The following is a 22,460-nucleotide window of genomic DNA, read 5'->3' as shown; positions in this document are numbered from 1 at the left end:
TCCATGGGGAACAGGGTCGCCTACGTAGTTTGTCCTTCCTCCATAATATCGAGACAGAACGACTAGTCTGAGATCCAGTGGTTAGGCAAACACTGTAGCTGTTCTAGCGCAGGGGGCTGAGAGTGACGGCACGGGGCGGCGGGGGGGCACGGATACAAATTTTGCTTGCTTTCTGCAGTTTACATAAGGAGCAGGCTGCAGGTTAGATGGCTCAAGAAGGCTGTACTAGAGCTCTCTGCCACGTTTGCGGTTCCTGCGACCTTTTTGTAGTCCCGATTCATTTAAGCCTTGTAGCGCAAACAGCCTCTCCGTTTGGATCAGAGTATATGACGTTTTTAAATGTATGTGTTGTGCTTTCTGCTCATAATCACAAAATATATAAAATAATTTTAGAGCAGCAGGTGCAGCAGCAAGGATCTGGAAACCTGACTTTTAATTGCCAAGGCTGCAGATGGCAGTGTTGTCCCTGGCCCAGCATTTACAGCATAACCTCGGGGGGGGGGGCACTTTGGTTCATTTCTGCTTATGTCACCTTGGAAAAGGAGTGCAATGTGCTAGCCCAGCGATTGCTTCAAATTGGGATTTCGGCGCAGCTGCCTGTTTGGTTAGCTCTACTGCTGCTGCTGCTGCTCTGCTCTTTGGCGTTCTGTGCACACCAACCCTACTTCTGACAAACTGGGGACTAGCCTTGGCTGTCGCTTGGTCACCCCCACCCATTACGTAATTATTGCCGTGATGAAATAAACGTTCACCTCCTGTCCCTTCACTGGCTGAAGGAAAAGCTTTACCTTTTGGTTCTGCTTGCTCTCAAATCTGGCCCTAAGGCAGCTGCTTCAGTAAAAGGCTAATAGGAGGGTTACTGGTGAGGGCTTGAGGTACGTAATAATCAAAGACAAGAACCGATGCCAGGACTCTGAGCCCTACAGTATACGCACAGCATTTAACCAGAGGAGCCAACAGGCATGCTTCTGGAAAGGATGCTCCACCACCACCCCCCTCAAGAATTTAATGTACAATAAAAAAAAAGAAAACGAGAAAATCAAACCCCTAATTTCTCTGTCAAGGTATGAATTTTCGTTGGATGGCTGTGTTGATACATTTTACAGAACTTATTTCCAGAATCATTTTGGAACACAGTGGTTAAGACACAAACACGGTTTCTTTTTCCAATGCTTGAAAAAAGGCAAATACTGTTCACACACAAAAAAATGGCAAAACTTCTTGCCCTCTCTCAACTCCCCCTAAGGGCTGGGGTTCCTGCAGATCTGGTCCACTAGAAAAGGGGCTTACTGCCAGCAGGAGGAGCTTTTCCCCCAAAGGCGCCTTCACTGGCAAAAGGGCTTCCTGTATCAGAAGAGGGCTCCTCCAGCTGGAAGAAAGTGCCTCCCCTAGCAAATGGGTTTGGCAGATCCCCCCCACCCACTGTGGCACTTCCTGGAAGGAACATTCAGTTCATAATGAAGCTTTTTCTTGGAAAAAAAATTGATGGCCCACTGAGATGGGATTGTTAAAAGTAAGAAAGGGCACAGAAAACAAAAGCAAAGGCAATTCCACCAATAGCTACAGCAGGAAAAGCTGGCAGGTGGTTTGGTTATGGCACTAGGCACGAAACTTCAAATTCACTCATACACAACTTGCAACAGCAAAAAAAACAAAAGAGGCCGCACTCCTGTCTTACGGTTCCTCTGTCCCATTAATTCCTTCAGTGTCAGATAAGAGCAGGAACTGTAAGGCTCGGTAACATTCTAATGCCTTCCCGGGGCTGGCCTGGCAATGCATCCGCCAGTCCTTTCAGTGTCCAAAGGCAAGAAACGGAAAACACATTTTCGGACGTCACAGCATGCTGCGCCAGTCTTTTCCAGCTGCAACCTCTGGAAGTAACAGCCTGTGGAGAACATACCATGTAGGCCTTTCAACAGTTTGCAGATACAGAGCCGCTTGAGTGGGATGAATTCCAGTGTGCGCGCCATGGACGTGGCCCCGTTCTGTCTGTCATATTGCCGGAACTGCTGCACTTTAGCAAAGTCGTGAAGCACACCTTACGAAACAACAGCTAGGAGAATGGCAGACGAAGGCTAGAATGCCCACCCGCCTTCCCATCTTAAAAATACAAGCATGCAGCCAAAGCAGGACGAATTAGTTCAGCGACAGCATCTTTAGTTCGTGATGTATTTATAGAGATCCATAAGGTTTTTTTTTTTTTTTAACAAAGCTGACTTCCATAAACTTAAAAATTCACAGGAAAGGCAGCTGATGCATTTTCCTAGTAAGGCTTTGGAGCAGGGCTTTCTAGCTCCTTAGCAGCATCCTCTGCAGTACTCATAAATAAAAACGGAGAGAAAGAGAAGGGGGGGGAAGAATGGGTGGCAGAGTCACTTTTAAATTAGTGTTTTAGGTGCAGGAGGTTTTCATTTCAAGCGTTCGATGAGTCCCTGTGTGAGTCCAAGGTGCAAAAGCCGTGATCGGGAGAGGTTTGCTAAGTGAGGGAAGTATCCTAAAAGCTTCTCCCAGGACAATTCCAGGAGACTGGGCACCACCAACCACATCTTAAAGAGAGAACCAGTCCGTCTGTTTTGAAGGATGTCCACTACGCCGCCGTGGACGTACATGCAGCCAGCCTAGGAGGTAATGGAACAAGAAAGAAAGTCATCCTTTGGCTTGTAATAAGCAGGGCTTTTTTTCAGCTGGAACGTGGTGGAATGGAGTTCCGGCACCTCTTGAAAATGGTCACATGGCTGGTGGCCCCGCCCCCCGATCTCCAGACAGAGGGGAGTTTAGATTGCCCTCCGCACTGCTGGAGGGCAATCTCAACTCCCCTGTGTCTGGAGATCAGGGGCTGGGGCCACCGGCCATGTGACCATTTTTGCCAAGGGCGATTTAAACTTTAAGAAACTCCCTCCTCCTTGTTTCAGCTGACCCAAAGTCATGTCATTGTGTGGTCCTGGGAGACCGCACGCACTTTGCATGCACACACGTGGTACCAGGGGCGCCACCTCCCCCCAGGAGCTGCCCCCTGTGCTGGCAACCCACTGAGTTCCTCCACCTCTTTTCCCAGCAAAAAAAGCCCTGGTAGTAAGTAAGGGCTTTCAAGCTGCGACCAACTCAGGGCAAACTGCTAATGGTGTTTTCAAGGCAAGAGATAAGCAGTGGCGGCTTTGCTATTGCCTCCCTCTGCATAGCAAGCCAGGTGCTTGGTGGTTTCCTGTGGCTGACCCTGCTTAGTTTGAGAGGCTAGTCTGGGCTATGCATGCCGCTGGCTTGTAGGAAGAGCTAAAACCATTTGGGGCCTGCTCGTAAAGACATGCTGCCTTTTAGGTACAGATAGGAAGGCTCAGAGAAGAAGGGAGGAGCCTGCGTCCCGAAAGGTAGAATATGGAGCACCATTTTGCATTGTACTATTCAGCACACTTATGACATTTTAAAAATATAGCTTTCATTTTTTACAAGTAGAATTGCAAATACACCCAGTATCAAAGAGAGAAAAGCACTGCAAACTGATAATACTTTCCATTTTATTCCTTGCTGCTTCAAAACTGCTGGAAATTTTAAATCTCCTTCCCTGGGGAGTCTTTCTAACTTGATTCTGTGTGTGCCATTTGACATTCTGAAGGCATAGCAACTGAGCAACAGGAAGAGGATCCAGTAAGCATTGTTACAAGGCTGCCAGCCAGCCAGCCAGATTCCTTATCATTATAATAGCCCCTATGGCTTTACAGAACAACAGGTCCCTGCTCCAAGGAGCTTGCAAATCTAAAACCCCATACCAAGCCCCTCACACTCTCCTTTTAAAAAAATTATGAAACTTTAAGCAGCATTCAGGGGCCTAGCCAGAAAGGAGCAGCTGAGAGGCAAGGTCTTCATTCGAAAACGGGCTGCACTCTGCTGTCTCAAACGTCTGCCTGATAGGAAAGTGGGCCAGCTTCTAAACTCCCTCCACTATGAAAGCAGAGCTAATATGACAGGTTTTCCTTAAAACTGTTGCTACCTTGCCCTAAATTGTTACGGTGGAGCAGATTACACCATTGAGATTTTAAAGAAACCACAGCCATTTATTTATTCCTGTTGCTACATCCCTTCAAGTCCTCAAGCAGAGCTGGAAAAGTTTTCTAGGGATGCCAGTAGCACGTGCCAGGAGCTGCAATCCAGCAAGCTTTAGCTACCAGCGGCTTCAAAGTTAGGGGGGAGGAAGGGGGCCCAAATGGGCAACATCCCATGGTGGATCAGCCCATCTTATCAGGAGACCAGGAATGACTGGAGACCAATATACTCAACCCTATTATTCTTGGCCAGATTGCCGCCCTCTCCTGACGGTCAGGTGACTTTTGCTGCAGGTTTCTTGACCTGGGGGTGGAGCTCACAGCCACTTACCGGAGTCACAGCAGCACAATGGAAGTAAACTGGCTCGGGCATAAGAGCAGGGAGTTTCACCCACTGGAAGGTCTGCAGGCTCAGCTTCCAGATGTCTCCCAATATGACTTCTCCATTGTATCCTCCGCACACGAAGACATCTGTGTTTGAAGCCAAGGAAAAACCAAAGAGGGAACAGATGGGTTCGGCTGTCAAAAGGCCGTGCCAGAAACCCTTTTTGCCTAGAACTGTTCTAGGTAGGCAAGTGATAAAACTCTGAATAATTTAGTTTCAAATGCTGTGCTGGAAAAACCACCACTTTTTAAAGCCTCTCTTTTGGTGGTTGGTTATTTTTCAAAGTTGGTTCTACCTAGACATTAGTTTCGAGTGAGGAAGCCCTACTCCTTAACCCAAGATGTGTGGCCTGCATATGGTTAGTGGAGAAAACCACCACTTGGAATTTCCGCACACAGCCATCTCCCTCCTGCATTTCTGAGCTCCCACGCAGTCCTAGAGAACAGCTCTCCACCTAGCCCAGTCAGCCTTCTATTTCTGTCACAGCCGCTCTCACGGTGTTTCCAGTATGGCTGACCCTTCCCCTTCAGAAGTTAAGATGTTCATGAACGTTCTGAGCCTGCGAAGATGCTCAAGGCTGTGGGTGGGAGGCTGGGGACGGTTGCAGACAGCAGCCCAATTAAGATGCCATTCCACCCCCAATGGGAAAATCTGGGCCACTCGTGTAGCGCAGTGGATGAGCTGGCTATGCTTACCGTTTTTTATCTGTACGCAGCTGTGACATCTCCTGGCGGCCGGGAATTCTGAAGGACAAAAGCACAAGAAAGCAAAAATGACCCAGTGAGCCAGTTTCTGTTTGTTGGTGCAACACACACACACACACAACACTCACACACACACACACCTTCCCCTCATGTCCACAAAGGCCATGTTTTGAAAACCCACCTTTTTTCTTGTAAGGCTTTGTTGTGATTTCCTCCCAGGTGTTTGTTTCAAGGTTATAGGCATGGATCTGGAGAGACAGGAAAGATCCATTTATACAGGAAGGGCATAAGAACAGTTCAAGGCAATAACCAAAGCCAAGACCCTTTGTGTTCACTGGGCTGCAAATGCTCCCCCCACCCCACGCCTCAGCTGATGGTCAGCAGGACCACAGTAGGTCCTGGAAAGGCAGGCGGCAATGCTATTGGTCCACTTCCAGTTGCATGAAAAAGCCACAGGGAGCTGGTTTGGTTAGTAATTGGTTGGGAGACCAGGGCTACAGAGGCAGGCAATGGCAAACCACCTCTGCTAGTTTCTTGCCATGAAAACCCCACCAGGGTTGCCATAAGTCAGCTATGACTCGTCGGCACTCTCCACCATGAGCAGCCCAGTCTTCAGAGAGCGAGAGAGACTTGCCCGGAGGCCACTAGAAGCTCATGCTTAAACGGATAACGAGCTTGATCCCATAGAAAGCTTTTCTGTGCCAAACCCGTTGAAGTGAACAGAAAATATGCACGTGCCCTAGCACTCATTTCAGTGGGGTTTATACAGGAGAAACTCCTGGCCACTTTGTGCCCCCCTCATAAATTCTGAATTTTTTTTAATGGCAAGCTTCCCTTCTGTCCCACTGTGCAGAACACAAGGGTAACACCTTAAACACCTTCTGCTTCATTTTTGGAGCAGAAGCTTAACTCATTTTGCCAGATACAATTTATTGCTCTCACCCTCATAGCCAACCTGGGGGACAGTCATTGTTTTTTGAGGGGTAGGGAAGGACGTGCAAATGAGAGAAGGCGCTGTCTGAAACATTGCTGGGGTCCAGCCCTCTCAGATCAAAGCCCAGAGCCCTTCACTCAGCGCTCTGCTCAAGTCCCCCATATCCCAGGTCACCTCCTAATATGCTGCACTGACTCTTTACGCAGCAGCAGTTCTGCTCTCTCTCTCTCTCTCATATCCCCTTGACAGCAGCTAGAAGTCACAATGGCAGAAGGCCTCTGACACTGATCCCCTCACCTTGTCCAAGGAGTAGGCTGTCCAGGAAGTGCCACCTCCCAAGATGTAAATCCTCTGCCCATCGTGTGCGATTTCATGCCTGTATCTGAAGGGACACAGAGAGAGAGAGAGAGACTCTATTTGTAGCCTTACCTATCCTTTGACCAAATTTTCAGACAAAGGCACACAGAGAAATCCAGTTCCTAGACCCTATGGTAAACTCTCAACTTCTGGTCATGTAAGAGTTGTCGTATCAAACTTTTCCGACAAAAGCACACAAGCCCTTTGAGAGAACGGAATAAGGGGCTAACGGTCCAATTCAATTCAGCCCTCTGCATGTTTACCTTTTGTTGTTGGGGGGGGCTCCACCCAAGGAAACCTGTATAAAAGTTTGGCAGTATGGTAGGTGGGATTTAAAAAACAAAACAAAACAGCAAAGATGGGCTGGGAATCCTCCAGGTTTGTTCTGTGCTCAACTCAACCTCTCCCCCTCCAGTAAGCTGAGCCCCCTAGCCCAAGAAACTTGTTAAGCAACTCTGCTTCTCCCAGCAGCCCCTCGAAGCCCGCCCCCATGGCACAGCCAGCACCAACAGTGGGAGGTGTCCTTCCGAAGCAGGGTGCCCTCCTCTCCCGGCTCACCTCTCCTCCGGCATATCACAGTGCATGTTGTTAGGCTTCAGCTGGGTCCACTCGCGGGTGTTCAGGTCCAGCTTGTGAAGGTCTGTGCTGTAGATGTAGCCGGTTGTCCCTCCAAACACATATAATGAGCCGTTAATGATGGCCATCGCCTGGCAGGATAGAAAAGAGAAGCACCTGTGTGAGAAACCGAAGGGCCAGGGCTCCCGTGGGCTGGGTGTTTGGTCTGACCTCTGCTCCCCTCCCGAACCACCAGCTGGTTTTGACCTTTCATGCTCTCAACAGCTGGGTCCAGGGCGCATCAGGGACTGCCTCGCCCCATGCAGTCTGCGGAGGCCCTCCTTCTGAGGGAGGTCTAGCTTGTTCCTCTCTGCTGTGTTCTACCAGCAGGTAGAAACCGTCCTGCTTAAGAGGGCAAGAGCGTCTCTGAATCTTAGCTTCTGCTGCTAGTTCTGGTCATTGCTGTGGTGACCTCCTCCAACCAGCCCAGTGACTCAGGGAACTCAGAGGAAGTGCTGGAGAAGCTGAGGCCAGGGGACCTGGAAGGCCAGAGGGACCAGGAATGGACTGACACTGCAGAAGCCCCTGCTGACCATGCCCCTGAGAGCCAGACGTCACCCTGACAGATCCTGCAAGAATGTCCCTGCCACTGGTCCCTGAGACGGTTACTAGGCCTTCAATGGACAGGACATGAACCCAGGCCTATCACCCCTCAGGACCCACTCCCACACCGCAAGAACAGCATTGGTGGAAGGCTTGGGCCGAGGCCGTGTAACGGAGGCGAAGCGCCAGGCTGGCGGTATGCGCTCCAAGCCTGGATCCAGAACAGGGCCCTGAGAGCTGTACCTCTTTGCGGGATCTTGACCAAAGCACAGCCCAGTCTCAGGAGCCTCAACACCTGCCAGCAAATGCAGCTGAACCAGATCAGCTCTCAGCCTATTTAAGATCAGGCTTGAGAGGGCTGCATTGCTGGAGCAACCAGTCTACTGGACAAAAGCCCTGTGCTCCACTTCTAAGCGCCCAGCTCCAGTTTATGCTCCCAAGTCTAGCTGCACCTGTGCTGTAGAAGAGCCCCAATCTGGCCAGCTTGCAAAGGGCAGGACCATTGTTTTCTATACTGTTGGCTGTTACTTGGAATTTTCCTGGCTGCTGTCTGTTCTAGTTTTTAATACTGCAATATACTTTTTAATTTCTTTTGTTTGTTTTTAAGTGGCCCTGTACAGAATGGAAAGGCAGGGTAAAAGTTGGGGTTTCAAAAATAAATGACACTTTTCTATTTGTCAAGGTTAATGATGGCTTTTTAAAGAACTTAGAAAAAAAACTTTTAAATAAAAATAATGTTAGAATATCCTGCTAAACTGCATAGTAAACATTGCTCAGTGGATGAGTATTTTTAGAAGCCAAACCATGCGGGCATAAAAAATCCCACCACTCGACACACCCAGCCATGAGAAGGTTTTCCAAACCAAGCAAAGAGCTCAGCTTTGACCAATTCCTGAATCCCTGAAAGAGTTCCCTCCAGAGCTTAACATCTCCAGTGAAGGCTCTTCTCCAGGAACTACCATCAAGAGGTAGATAGGAGATCTTTAGGATCAAGATCTAGAGGAGTTAGTCTGTAGTAGCAAAACAGAAAAGAGTCCAGTAGTACCTTTAAGAATAACCAACTTTACTGTAGCATAAGCTTTCAAGAACCACAGCTCTCTTAGTCAGATCAAGAGATCTTTAGGATCAAGAGATCTTTGGAGGTGTTGCCAGGCCTGTCTGTTCACCAGGGTTTTTGAGGAGGTTTGAAATGAATGGCATCACTTAAGGAGAGGAGGGAAGGATTTGGGCATGAATTTATTTTGATTTTAACTGTAAATGCTTTTAATCTGTTATTGTAAGCCACCTTGAATCATGAGGAAAGGAGGAGTAAAAATGTTTTAAATAAATAAAAGAGAAGAGAAAGGGTCCTCTCAGGTAGAGAGGCACGCCTTGGGACAATGTTTATTGGAAGAGCAGGATGCAGAATAATTTTAAGTCAATGAATAAGAAGCCTCAGATGTATGCAGGCAGTGCATATGCTCAAAGGCATGCTTATTCCCCTGGTCACCCAGTACCTGTCCATAGATACGATTTGGCTTCTTCCCTCGGCAGTTGAACAGAGCCCAGCGCTTGTACTTCACATTACAGACGTGGACGTCGTTGCCGTTGCTCTCGCCGAAAGGGATTCCAGTGCCACCAAAGACCAAGAGGTTATTCCCGTGCAACACAACTGGCCAAACAAACAAATAAAACCCAAACTCAGAAGCGGACATGGCACCCATGATTTCATTGTCACAAGAGTGCACCATTGAAACAATGGCAGAAAGATACATCTAGATTTATGTGGCAAGGGTTCGGCCTACTGCATTCTACTGACAGACTGTTTTTAGTCTAATCTACCTGATTTGAAATCTTATTTTGTCGCAAGTTGTTTCATATGGAGGAAATAATGGATTTTGCTGAAAAATAAGACTATTGCTCATTTTAGAAGCGAAGTGAAATGGCAAGTTCATCTAAATGGTAAACGTATCGAGATATGTCAGCATTCTTACAACGTGAAAATAAAATCAAGAGAGGGTTTATTAATAGAGGGACACACTTGCTGATGGTTTAGTTATAGGCAAATTATGGAAAAGTTTAAGTTGACAAGAAACAATATGATTTTGAACAATTTAAGACTGAATTTGAGATAGATTTATGTACAAATGATGAACATTTTATTGAGGAAGAGCAAGTGAAAGAATGTATGATTAAATGGGCTAAAAACTGCACATGATATATTAATGGAACAATGGAGAAATATGTGGTTAAAAGAGTTGAAATTTACATTGTTCTACTCTTGAGGAGAATTTTTATATGATGATGTGCCATTGGTATATGACCACTGAGAAATTGGCTAGAATGTTTTAAGAGTTTGTCAAACTTATGCTGGAAATGTGCTCAACAGGAAGGGTCATTTTTTTCATATGTGGTCGACATAAGAAAGCAAAAACCTTTGGGACACAAATACAATTATCAATTCAGATTTTAAAGATTAAAATACAACTGAAACCAGAGAACGTCTTATTGGAAATGATGGATACTCAGTTGCAAAGAAGTCATGGAACTCTGTTTTTATATATGACTCTCATATGCACAAAATTGGAAGAGTCCAACTCTGCCTGCCATGGAGAATTGGCTGATAAAGGTGATGGAACTTGCAATGATGGCCAAACTTACTTCATTGATTAGAAAGACGACAATAAGTTAGTTTGTTGATTAACGGAAACCCCTAATAGACTTTTTACATGAAATAAAAAATGATTTGATGATTTCTGGATTTATGGACTAAGGAATTTGGACATTAGTAAAACAAGAACTTTTATCTTTAATAAAGAGTAAGAGAAAATTTGAAAAGTATACCAACATTTGTCATGGAGAAAATTGGAGGCCTTCTTTCAGTTTATATAGTTTTACTTTTCTTTCTATTTTTTTTTGTTCTGTCTGTGTGTTTTGTTATTTTTGTTCGTTGGCTAGTTGTTTCTTTGTTTTCTTTTTTTTTGTTTGACTAGGTGTTATGTAACTGTATTTTTATGGGTTTTTTATTATCTAAAACTCCTAATTTACAAAAAAAAATCTAAGTGGCTCAGGGAAAAAAAGTTAACTAGGAGGATCCAACTGGTGCAAAATGCTGCGGCTCGACTGTTCTCAGGAACGAGCAGGAGCATCAACATCACTCCCATCCTACAGTCGCTCCATTGGCTACTCATCAGTTACCGTGCTCAGTCCAAGGTATTGGTTATTACATACAAAGCTCTTCATGGCCTTGGTCCAGCATACCTACGAGACTGCCTCCCGCTCATCTGAACAGGGTCTCTTGCAGGTGCCAGCCTGCACATTTGCGAAATCAACAGCAGCCCTTACCCTGTGGAATGGCCTGCCTGAGGAGGTCAGGAGAGCCCCCACTCTCCAGGCTTTCTGCAAATGGTGCAAAACCAAATTATTCAAAAAGGCTTTTTACTCAGATAAGAGGGAAGTATTGTAGGGAGGGGGTCTCAGATACTTCACTAATGAGTTAGGGACCACAGACTTCACCACTATGTTGCCTTGCATGTTATCTGTTGCTTTAAATATGTACTCCTGCTTCATGTTATCTAATGTCAGTCCTAGAATTGATTATGTTCTGTTTCAGCAATTCTTGAACTCTGCTTTGGATCCTTGCTAATGCTATGTCTTTGTAAAATCCTATGACATTGTTTATGAAAATGTCCTTGACACTGTATGGAAATGTCCTTACTACTGATTGTACTGATCTCACACTATGTAATCCGCCTTGAGTCTCAGTGAGAAAGGCGGACTATAAACAACATAAATAAATAACCAATCCATTATTCTTACATTAATTAAATAAATAACCAATCCATTATTCTTACTTTAGTCTTGCCAGCAACAAAAAGCAGCAATTAAGAGTCCCTATTTCATTAATGTCAAGCGACTAAAGCAATTCAGTCCGATCCCCACTCACGAGACATGGATGCCAGCTCTCTAGGCATGTAGCCCTCTGTGCCCATTAGATGCCAGGTGCCTGTAGCAAAGTTGTATCGCCAAAGCTCCCTGAAGAGTGGGTAGTCTTCATTCTCTGTCCCTCCAGACTCTCCAAAGTCAGGATTGTACCCTCCGAACACATACAAGTTGGCGTTGTCTGCGACACAGCGGTGGCCACTCCTGGCTGGAGGGGCTCTGGAGCCTGCAACAGAGAAGAATGCCAGATCTTTTCTTAGTACACAGGAGGGACAAAATGCGTTCAGCAGCAAAAGGTGATTAGAGAATCTAAAAGGAGGGAATTGCACAGTGATGTGGGGTGGAAATTTTTCTAAAACAGAAAAACCTTCATAAAATTGTCTGATGTTATTTTTCCATGAAAAGATTTCCACCCCACATATGTAAGCATAACAACAACAACATTCAATGTATATACCACCCTTCAGGTCAACTTAATGCCCTCTCAGAGCAGTTTACAAAGTATGTCATTATTATCCCCACAACAAAACACCCTGTGAGATGGGTGGGGCTTAGAGAGCTCTGAGAGAGCTGTGACTGACCCAAGGTCACCCAGCTGGCTTCAAGTGGAGGAGTGGGGAATCAAACCCGGCTATCTCCAGATTAGAGTCCAGCGCTCTTAACCACTACACCAAACTGGCTCTCTGTTTATGGATAGTTGTCAGGGATGTTGTGTTACAAATCAGTCATGTTAGATGATCTAAATGTGGGATATGAAGCATGGACAAAACCCAGTGCTTGTACATAGTCTAGGCTTGTACAGGGTGTATTTTGCTTCTTTGACTAACATTATTCAAATTTTGCGAACACTATTCAAACATTTAAATTATTAATTTAAATTATTGATTTAAAACAGAAAATTTCCCCAGAAAACCCACATCACTGATATTGCAAAGAGTAAACCCTTAGCACCCACAAAAGAAACATCTCCAATCCTGTGGCCTTCACTGAATGAAACTAGCAGGCTCCTAAACTTCCTGGTTGGGGTGGCAACATGCATAAGAAGCCCCAGTAACAAGAGACAAGGAGTTGCCGTGCCCTGAATCCCTCTAGGCGCCACCTACCCCAGACTTCTTACTGAAACACCCTTGCTGACTCTCACATAAGGAGGACTCAATCATTTTTATAAATAGTGAATTCATACTAAAAGGTGAGAAATTGTTTTTGTTGTTGTTGTTTGTTTATAGTCCACCTTTCTCACTGTAATCCAAGGTGGATTACATACTGCCAGTGAATACAATATAATTAATAACTAGGACATTCACATCAAAAATACAATATGATCAACAATTAGGGTATTCAATGATAATGGATACAACAGGGTATGGTAGATGCAAGTTTGAAAAGTAGCATAAAGCTGAACACACAGATGGAGCCTTTCTGAATTAAAGCATACATAATTACCATGACATTCTTCGCAACAGTATGAGCGTATCTATATCAGCAGACTGTACCCAATAGCCCAGTTTACAGTCCCTGACCGTTACCAATGTATTTCTTATGACACAGCTCTATAATCTGAGCAGAAAGCCCTCACAACAACTCTTTCATAGTTCCTTGTTATGAACACACCTCCAAAGCAGAGACATCTGAGGTATAATAGCAGGAGAGGGCTACCAAAAATAAGCCGGGTATCCTTTGCTCTGAAGGAGATGCAAGATCTATGCAGATGAACAGAGCAATGCTGTTTTTCTTGCTCATCTTTTCGACTACATTGGCCTACTTTCTATGCACGCTTAATCACAAGTGTCATTGAACACGGTGGGCCTTGCTTCTGAGTGAACATGCACGGAGCAAGCAGTGAAACGTATTCCTTGTAATCACCTGCTACTCTCCCTCCACTCCTCCCCCCACCCTAAAGTTTCTGTTGTTGTTTTTTTATGTGTTGTTGCACTAGTTTTAATTGTTTTAAAATATCGTTATATTGTATATGTTTTAATTTTGTTAGCTGCCTTGGTGGCCCTTATGAAGGCAGAAAGGCAGGGTATAAATTTTGTAAAATAAATAAATAAATACGAGTAAAATCCTGCCAGGCATGGAGTGCTGTCACTTCTGCCTCTGGTATACAGTGAGACCATCTAGGACATGAGTTTAGACCTTGCCCTTTGCTGCTGTTATTGATAAAATGTCTATGTTACCTTTCTATATATATTTCCAGGACAGCATGCAGCAAACCCCCCAAAGCAGCCAAATCATGTTAAAATACCACTGAAAACCAATATATATATAATTAAGGATACAATTATATATATAAATATATAATTTAAAAAGCCAACCACCACCTCCTCCAGGTACAATAGAAACGTTTTAATCTGACTGGAGAAGTGTGACAGAGAAATGCCGGCTTCTTATACACAGGCCTTCCATCATTGCTACAGAAACCATGGCTTCCGCTTACACAAGGCCACAATGGTAGATTTTAAACCTTGCAGGTCCTTAAGGTAATCAGTCCTTTATATAAAGCTTTATAGGTTATATAAAGCTTTATATGGCACATAGGCATAAGCTGAAATTTCCAGACTATCTTCAAGGGCGGTTTCAATCAGAAGAATTTTTTAATCAAATCTAGAAGTCAACAAAGCACAAATGACACTGCAAAGCTTAGCCCTAGATCATATGAAGCAGTGCAACAAAAATGTGCCTCTGAGCATGTGTAGAGTATGATCTCCAAGTCTGCAGCCTGCCTAAAGAACTGGCATTAGAGGGGGAAATCGCCTCATCCAAGTTATGCAGCCTGCAGGTGAGTCAGAGCTACAGAACTTCTCTTTTAAGGAACTTGCTACTACCAGTATTTTTCCATCCTCTAATGAGAGTTTCTGCAGAACAAAGGAACAAGCTGTAAAATCTCACTTTAGCCCTCAGCTCATTGGGAGCCCTTGGGCAACCAAACCTGTATTAAAGGAATCCTTTTCCTGTTTTATGTTCTGCTTTGATCCTCAAGGCTGTTTTATGAACGTCATTTTTAGACTGTTTGTTTCCTGGCTTGTTTTAATGACTTTTAAAAATCATTTTATGTTTTTTTATCATACTATCTTTTTTTACCTGAAAACTGCTTTAGCAAATCTCTGGAGAGGTGGCATATGCATTTTCTTAATTAATTTTTTAAAAGAAAGTAACATATGTGCATCATGAACATCCTAAATCACAATATGCCTGCTAAGTATTTATTTTCTTATCATGGTTATTGGGACGGGCAGAAGTTCTCCAAGTCTCAGACAGGAACCTTTCCAATGCCTCTCATTACTTTTCAACCAAAGATGCTGACATTGAACCTGGGTTCTTCTGAGCATAATGCAGGTGCTCTGGACCCAAACTGTCAACTCTTCCCCACTATAAGATGCCCTCTACTGAATGAGACGGTTGGTTTGCCTAGCCAAGTACTGGCCATGTAACGGCTCTCCAGCGCCTCAGAAAAAGGACAGTCAATGGCAAAACGTACTTCACTGATTACGGAAAAGACATTAGTTACATTTTTGACTGAATGGAAACCGTTTATTGACTTTTTACATGAAATGAATAATAAGGACTTGATGACATCTGGATTTATGGATTAAGAATCATGAACAATAGAAAAAAGAGGGCTCTTATGTTTAACTTGGAATAAGTGAGACTCTGAAAATGATCCATATTTGTGGTGGGGAAAATTGGAGCTCCATCTGTAGCTTAGTTTAAGGTTTTTTTTTCCTTTTTCCTTTTTTCACTTGTTTATGTATTGTTAGTGTGTCTTCTTTTTAGAATGTTGGTTTTCTTATCCTCTGTGTTTGTTGTCTATAGCTTTTATATTATTGTTTATAGTTTAAACAAAGAAAAATTCCACACACACACAAAACATGACAGCCTTTCCCTGCAACTGCTGCTTGAGATGCTTTAACTGAGGAAGCCAGAGCTTAAACCTGGGACTTCTTTCATGCAGCACAGGTAGTCTGCTAGTGAGCAATGCATCCTGCAACAATAAAAACCGGAAGCCTTTCAAGAAAATGACTAAGGCCATGAATATGAAATACCTAGGACATTCTAAAGCTCAACATAAATGCAAAGTAGTACTGTGAAAGGGATCATAATACACTGAATATGCAAAAATGAATCTGTGACTCCTAACAGTGATGTGGGCCTTTTGGTTTTTAACTTCTTTTGTCCTCATAGTTTTATATCGTGTGATTTTTTACTCTCTTTTTTTTAACTGTTCATGGAAAAAACAGTTCATGCTTCAAAAAAAATAAAAATACCATCATGCAGGCTGAGTAACCACAGTACAAAAGTTTCGCAAGGATTGCTGAGCACGGGCGTAGCACAGCAGCACCCTAAAAAACAGGAAGTTCTTCGCTCAAAACTTGCTTTACCACTCAACAATAACATTGGGGAAATAATGCCCTACTTTACAAGAATGTTGTATAGTTTACAGCAGGACAAAGTATAGAAAACACTTCAGAACACTTTTGAACAGCTATCCAAACACTAAATATTAAGATTCCCTACAAAGCACTTTGAGTGCTAAAGAGCTCATCAGAAACACAGTAAGTGCCTTGCTGTGCCAGGCCGAGCATCCATCAAACTCATAACAACAACAACAACAACATTTGATTTATATACCTCCCTTCAGGACAACTTAATGTCCACTCAGAGCGGTTTACAATAATCACCCTGTGAGGTGGGTGGGGCTGAGAGAGCTCCAAGAGAGCTGTGACTGGCCCAAGGTCACCCAAATGGCTTCAGGCACAGGAGTGGGGAATCAAACCCGGTTCTCCAGATTAGAGCCCATGCTCTTAATCACTACACCAAACTGGCTCAGCATCTGGTTTCCAAGAACAGCTAGTCAGATGCTTCCACTAAACTCACAAGCAATAGTGCAGGGGGTCAGTGCTCTTTTCCTGCTGTTTGCCCCCTACATATACCACTGCAGCTGCTTCTCAGAAGTATATATGCACCCCTTTTAAAAATGTACTTTATACTTTTACAATGAACGTAGCTGTATGGACAAGCAGCAGCTCGAAATAAGTTTTTAAAATTGTCCCAACACAGAAGATCCATTCTGCAATAGACCCATCTTCCTCTATCCTTTATTTATTTAATGAATTTATTAAAACATATTTACACCACCCTTTCTTGTGGTTCAATGTGGCTTGTAATAGTAGATTAAAAACATTAACAGTTAAAATCAAAATAAAATAACAAAACCCAAACCCTTCTCTCCTCCTCTTAAAAGATGACTGCCATTCAACCCCCCTGAAATCTTTGAAGGCCCACTCCTATGGATCTCCACAGCGGGGGCTCCCCACACCTCCTCAGGGAGCCCATTCCACAGAGCAGGGGCCATAATGGAAACGACCCAGGCTCTGGTTGATGCCAGATAGGCTACCCTCAGGAGTGGGTTTGCCAACATATGCCTGCCTAAAGAACATGGAAGGAGATGGATCCCTCCAAATAAGTAGGACCCAGGCTGTGAAAGGCTTTAAGCATCACCTTGCACTGAGCTTGGAAACACACTGGCAGCCAACATAGTCAATTCAAAACGAGTAACATATGTTGCTGGTGGCTAACTCCTGACAATAGTCCAGCCAATGCATTTTGGACCAGTTGTAAATTTCTAGGTCGATTTCATGTGCAGCTCCACACACAGCACATTGCACTAATCAAACTGCAAGGCTGCCATGAATTTGCCTCTCTCTTTTCCTAATCATCACTTGTATTTGACGTACTATCAGAGTGGAGAGTATCGAAGTCCATGGACCACTACAGGGCCTACAATTCCTGCTTTAAATATACAAAACCTGTTAGTTGATGGCATACAACATTTCGGTGTGCCTAAGGTGGAAACCCACAGATTGCCAGGATAGATCAGACTAACAGGGGCCACCCAGCCTAGCCTCCTTTGTGCCTGCTACCCTCCACCTCACCGGGGAAAGCCCAAGGAGGGAAAAGGAAGGCAAAGCCTGTCCCTTGCTGCAACTGTACGGCAGAAATAGACTGCCTCTGGATGGGGAGGTTCTCTCACTATCGAGAATGGGGGGAAAGTAGCTACTGACAAGCACCACACCACCAGGTCGGGAAATGCTTAGAGATTTGAGGGCAAAGCTTGGGGAGGGCGGGGGGGTTAGGAGTGAGGTGGGACTTCAGCCCACCCTCCAAAACTGCCATTTCCTCCAGTTGAACGGATCCAGGGTTGCCAGCCTCCAGGTGGTGGCTGGAGATCTCCCGGAATTACAGCTGATGTCCAGGTGAGAGAGAGCAGTTCCCCTGGAGAAAGTGGCTGCTTTGGAAGGGGGAGTCTATGGCGGTATATCCTACTGAGCTCTAACCCCTCCCCAACCCCTGGCCTCCCCAAGCTCCACCCCTCAATCTCCTGGTTGCCAGCTCCAGGTCAGAGAATTCCTGGGGATTTGGGGAGTGTAACATGGAGAAGGGAAGTACCCAGCGGGGCATAATGCCACAGACAACCCCCCACCCCAAGCAGCTATTTTCTCCAAGGGAATCTCTGTGGCTGGGGAAGGGATCTCCAGCCACCACCTGGAGGTTGGCAGCCCTAATGGAAAATAAGATGAGGCTTCAAAGCACCTGGCCCCGCCCCCTTTCGCAAGCAGGGCGGGGCCTGCAGCTTAGGGGCGGGGCCTCAAAATGGCCGCCCGGCCCGCTCCCCTCACTCACCGCCCCGCCCCTGGCCCGGCGGGAGCTTGACGAAGCGGTTGAGGAGTCCCCCGAGGGCCGCCTGAGCCGCCGGCCCGTCTCCGCTGCCCGCTCCGCGCTGCCGGTTCCCGTCCCAGGCGTCGCCGTCGGCTGCCGACATCTTCCCCGCGCCCTTTCCGCCGCCTCCTCCGTCCCCTCAGACTCGCCGAGCCCACCACAGTCGCCCGAACGGAACGGCAGGGGGAGGGGGGAAGAGTTCCCTCCCGCGCAGCCAATCGGCAGCACCCGTACTCTGCAGCAGCCAATAGGGACGCCGCTTCTTTGACCGGCTCGGAGGAAAAGGGGGGAGGCGACAGCCTCGAGACGGGCAGGCCGGACCAATCGACAACCGCCGGCCCGTAGGCGAGTCCCCTGTACGTTAGTGGCGTAGGAGAAAGGCAGGAGCAATCGAAGCAAGAATATAGGTGGAGGGAACTCTGGGAATTGTAGTTCTAGAAAACCGGGAGGACAATGATTTATAGTCCCCAACCGAACTACAATTCCCAGGATTCTCTGACAGGAAGTTAAAAGTCCATCGGCGGCCTTTCTCGAGCCCTCGAAGTTTTTGAAGGGTTGAGCAGGTCAACCCCTCCCCCTTTCAATTTTTCCTTTATTTTTAAACTTTATCTGATTCCTAACTGAAGTCAATGAATGATATTAATCACTGGGAGTTATGAAGCATACAGATATAGGTAACACATTAATATGGTAATATGGTTCTGTTTCAGCATTTTTTCAACTCTGTATTGGATTCTTGCTAATGTCATGGCTGTGTAAACTTGTGTTTATTTTACCCAAAGCGTTCTTTATGGAAATGTCCTTGATATTGATGGTTGTTGGGGGTTTTCCGGGCTGTATTGCCGTGGTCTTGGCATTGTAGTTCCTGACGTTTTGCCAGCAGCTGTGGCTGGCATCTTCAGAGATGTAGCACCAAAAGACAGAGATCTCTCAGTGTCACAGTGTGGAAAAGATGTAGGTCATTTGTGACCAAAGCCACGCCCCAGCTAGAAAATAGTAGCCTGGCCCAGGAGTTGCCAAAAGCCAAGCCACTCCAGGTGGGGCTATTGGAGGCACTCTGCAGGAAGCCCTGGGCAACCAGCCAAGGAGCCGCAGCTGGACCCACCTTCAGCCATCAGCTCAGCCAGGCAGGCCGGGCTGCTAGCCAGGGGACTGCAGCTGGACAGGCCTGCAGCAATCAGCCAAGGCAGGGAGGCTGGGCAGCCAGGGAACAAGGCACAGCTGGTGCTGGTCAGTGGGGCCAGATCAGCTACCCCAGCTGCAACTGCTTGGTGCAGCCCAAGACCAGGCTGGAAGAGGGGTGGGACAGTAGAAGGAAGCCCTATAAAAGCTGGCTGGGAAGAGCCCTGTGGTGGTGGGTGTGAGTAGGGAGTGATGATGTGGAGCAAGAGCGGTGTGATGCAAGCGTGGAGGTTTGGAGGAGAGCTCTGGGAGGAGGAAGTGAAAGAGGACGCAGAGGGTAAGCAGGCCAGGTTGAGCAGGCCAGCGAGTGGACTGAGAGGGAGTCTGGGTGAGGTATACCGCCCCTCCTTCCACAGAGCAGGGTCCTGCAGAATCCCTGGCCCCCCTATGACGTCAGGAGCAGACCGCCCAGTGCCACGCCCAGTGGCAGCGGTGGCAAGCCCTGACACTGACGTTCTGACAGCTAATTAAGTCCCCTTTCGATATTTCTTTCAGAATTGCTTCATCATTTGCACGTCTGACCTTGTGCTGGTGTTACAGACTGTTAATTATATCCGCCAATCATGGAGGAAAACTGAACATGTGCTACATAAATTGCAAAACTTTAGACAGTTCCGGAAATCCACCTATACACAGCCAAGATATCAAAGAGGCCAAGGTGCACTGCCTTTCTCCACACTGGAGGTCCAAAGTGCCTTACATTGTTCTCCAAAACCCTGTGAGGTGGGGGAAACTGAATGCATACAACTCGCATCAGCTTCCATGGTGGAGCAGAGATTTGAACCTGGTTCTCCCAGATCTGAATCTGGCACTCTAAACACTAAACCACAAGTTAATTTTTCCTACACACGTATGATTACAGTGGTTGGTGATTTTCAAGGGACTCAGCCCTTCTTGTCTGTGGTGGTCTGTTTTTTATGTCTTTCATAATCAGCATGGGCTGCCCACGTCTTTATTAGATATAGTAATGACTACAATCAAGCAGGATAAAACGAATATCCAGATCTGTCTGTTATGGAGTTGGGCCAGTGCTGTCTTCTCTGACTGTCAGTGACTCCGCAGGCTCTCTAGCAAAGTGGTCTGTTTCCCTGTCTTGCCAAACTGGGACCCTTGTTTTATTTATGTCATTTATTTATGTCATTTATAGTCCACCTTTCTCACTGAGAGTCAAGGCAGATGACAGAGTGTAAGACCAGTACAGTAAATTTCAAGGACATTTCCATAAACAATGTCATTGGGTGAATAAACACAATTTAACAAATACATAGCAATAGTAAGAATCCAATGCAGAGTTGAAGAAATCCTGAAACAGAACATAAGCAATTCTAGGGCTGACGTTAGACCACATGAAGCACAAGTAGTTCATAGGAGCATATATTTAAGACAACAGATAGTACGTAAGGCAACATAGTGGTGAAGTCTAAGGTCCCTAACTCATTAGCAAAGCATTTGAGACCCCCTCCCTACAATACAGCCCTCCTATCTGAGTAAAAAATCCTTTTTGAATAATTCAGTTTTGCATGGTTTGCAGAAAGCTAGGGGAGTGGGGGCTCTCCTGACCTCCTCAGGCAGGCCGTTCCACAGGGTAGGGGCCACTACATAGAAAGCCCGTGTATGAGCTGCTGTTGATTTTGCCTGTGTGCAGGGTGGCACCTGCAGGAGAACCTGTTCAGATGAACAAAGCTGCTGTGGAGAACAGCCTGTGTTCCTGTGACTAAATGTAGGCCCTTCTGTGTTGAAAGTGTGAGCTCAGCTGAGCTGTGGCTCCTCCCCCTCCCCAATATTCTTAGAGTGCTCCCAAATCAGTTCGACCCACAATTGATTGTGATTTCATCTTGTATATTTTATCTTCTGTTGTAACCCGCCCTGAGACTGCTTGCGGGGACGGCAGGATATGAATAATAACAACAACAACTTTGGCAGGATGGAATGGGGCAAATGAGCTTGTACAGCAAGCAGCTGTAGATCTACAATACAGGTGTTTGCCGTTTTTCCCCAGGGTGGGGAGCTTGTGTCCCAAACAGCCACACAGCAGGCAGAAATCCCTATATTTGTTCTCCACTGCACATATCTGCACCTGTTGTGCTTCTGGCTGAGAACCAGAAGGTAGAGGAACTCAGCCTGACAAAGCCTTCCAAGACAGTCCCAAACAGATTGGCTGCTAAGGATGCACAGTTGCTTGGGAACAGAATGTATTGACATCACTTAAGATGCACAGTTGCTTGGGAATAGACTGTATTGACTTCACTTGCTTCCAAGTAAACACGGAAAAGCTTATTTAGTGGGGATTACTAGAGAGTAAACAAGCACAGGACCAACTTGCAAGATTTCCAGGCTTGCCAGCCTCCAGGTGATGGCTGGAGATTTACTGGAATGACAACTGATCTCCAAGCAACAGAGATTGTTTCCCCTGGACAAAATGTCTCCTTTGGAGGGCGGGGGGCTCAAAGGCATTATAGCCATAAGGTCCCTTCTCCCCAAACCCTACCATCTTCAGTTCCACCCTCTAAAATCTCCAGGAATTTCCCAACTTGTGCATTATTCAGCATGTGTGAAAGCAATGTGTGTTTCAGGGGGAAGGGAGGCCACTGATCATCTTTTTCCCACCCTGGATGGCTAGCAACATCCCCCACCCCACAAGGACAGATAGCAAAAGTGGGCAGGTAAGGGTGCTTGATTTAGAATATTTATTTACAATTTTGTAATGCTACCTCTCTAGGAACTTGAACAAGGCAGCTTACAAAACAAATTTTAAAAGACCAAAACATTAAAATATATTAGGCAAAACTCAGTATGACAAACCTAGCCCAGGCCCAGCATAAAAACATGGACCATAAAAGCAGACAAAATAAGAGGCACACCGTTTTTAGCGTGTCTGAAAGGTCCGATCCACTTGAGTGCTTGTTTGCAAGTGGGTTTTCCCTTCTACCCAGTAAAATCCAGTGACAAAGCAGATGAAAACCTGTTTATTTAGCGTGTCTGCTTTTACAGTCCGTGTTTTTATGCTGGGCTGGGTTTGTAATGCTGGGTTTTAACTAATATCTTTTAATTTTTTGTTTTTTTTG

The 22,460-nt window shown here is 45.7% G+C and overlaps 1 protein-coding gene across 1 annotated transcript; it reads right to left on the bottom strand.

The window, feature by feature from the left end:
- Window positions 1-1,068: 1,068 nt before the first annotated feature.
- KLHDC10 (kelch domain containing 10) lies at window positions 1,069-18,380 on the bottom strand. Its single transcript, XM_054988757.1, has 9 exons — window positions 18,178-18,380; window positions 11,501-11,722; window positions 9,072-9,226; window positions 6,976-7,124; window positions 6,358-6,442; window positions 5,308-5,374; window positions 5,118-5,165; window positions 4,369-4,508; window positions 1,069-2,618 (listed from the first exon to the last, which is right to left on the bottom strand). The coding sequence occupies exons 1-9, from the start codon at window positions 18,314-18,316 to the stop codon at window positions 2,409-2,411; spliced, it is 1,215 nt and encodes a 404-aa protein (XP_054844732.1). The 5' UTR covers window positions 18,317-18,380; the 3' UTR covers window positions 1,069-2,408.
- Between the last annotated feature and the right edge of the window lie 4,080 nt (window positions 18,381-22,460).

Source organism: Eublepharis macularius, chromosome 9 (assembly GCF_028583425.1).
Source record: "Eublepharis macularius isolate TG4126 chromosome 9, MPM_Emac_v1.0, whole genome shotgun sequence".
Taxonomy (NCBI): domain Eukaryota; kingdom Metazoa; phylum Chordata; class Lepidosauria; order Squamata; family Eublepharidae; genus Eublepharis; species Eublepharis macularius.
The sequence above is the reverse complement of the archived record's forward strand: the minus strand, read 5'-3'. Positions and strand labels throughout refer to the sequence as shown.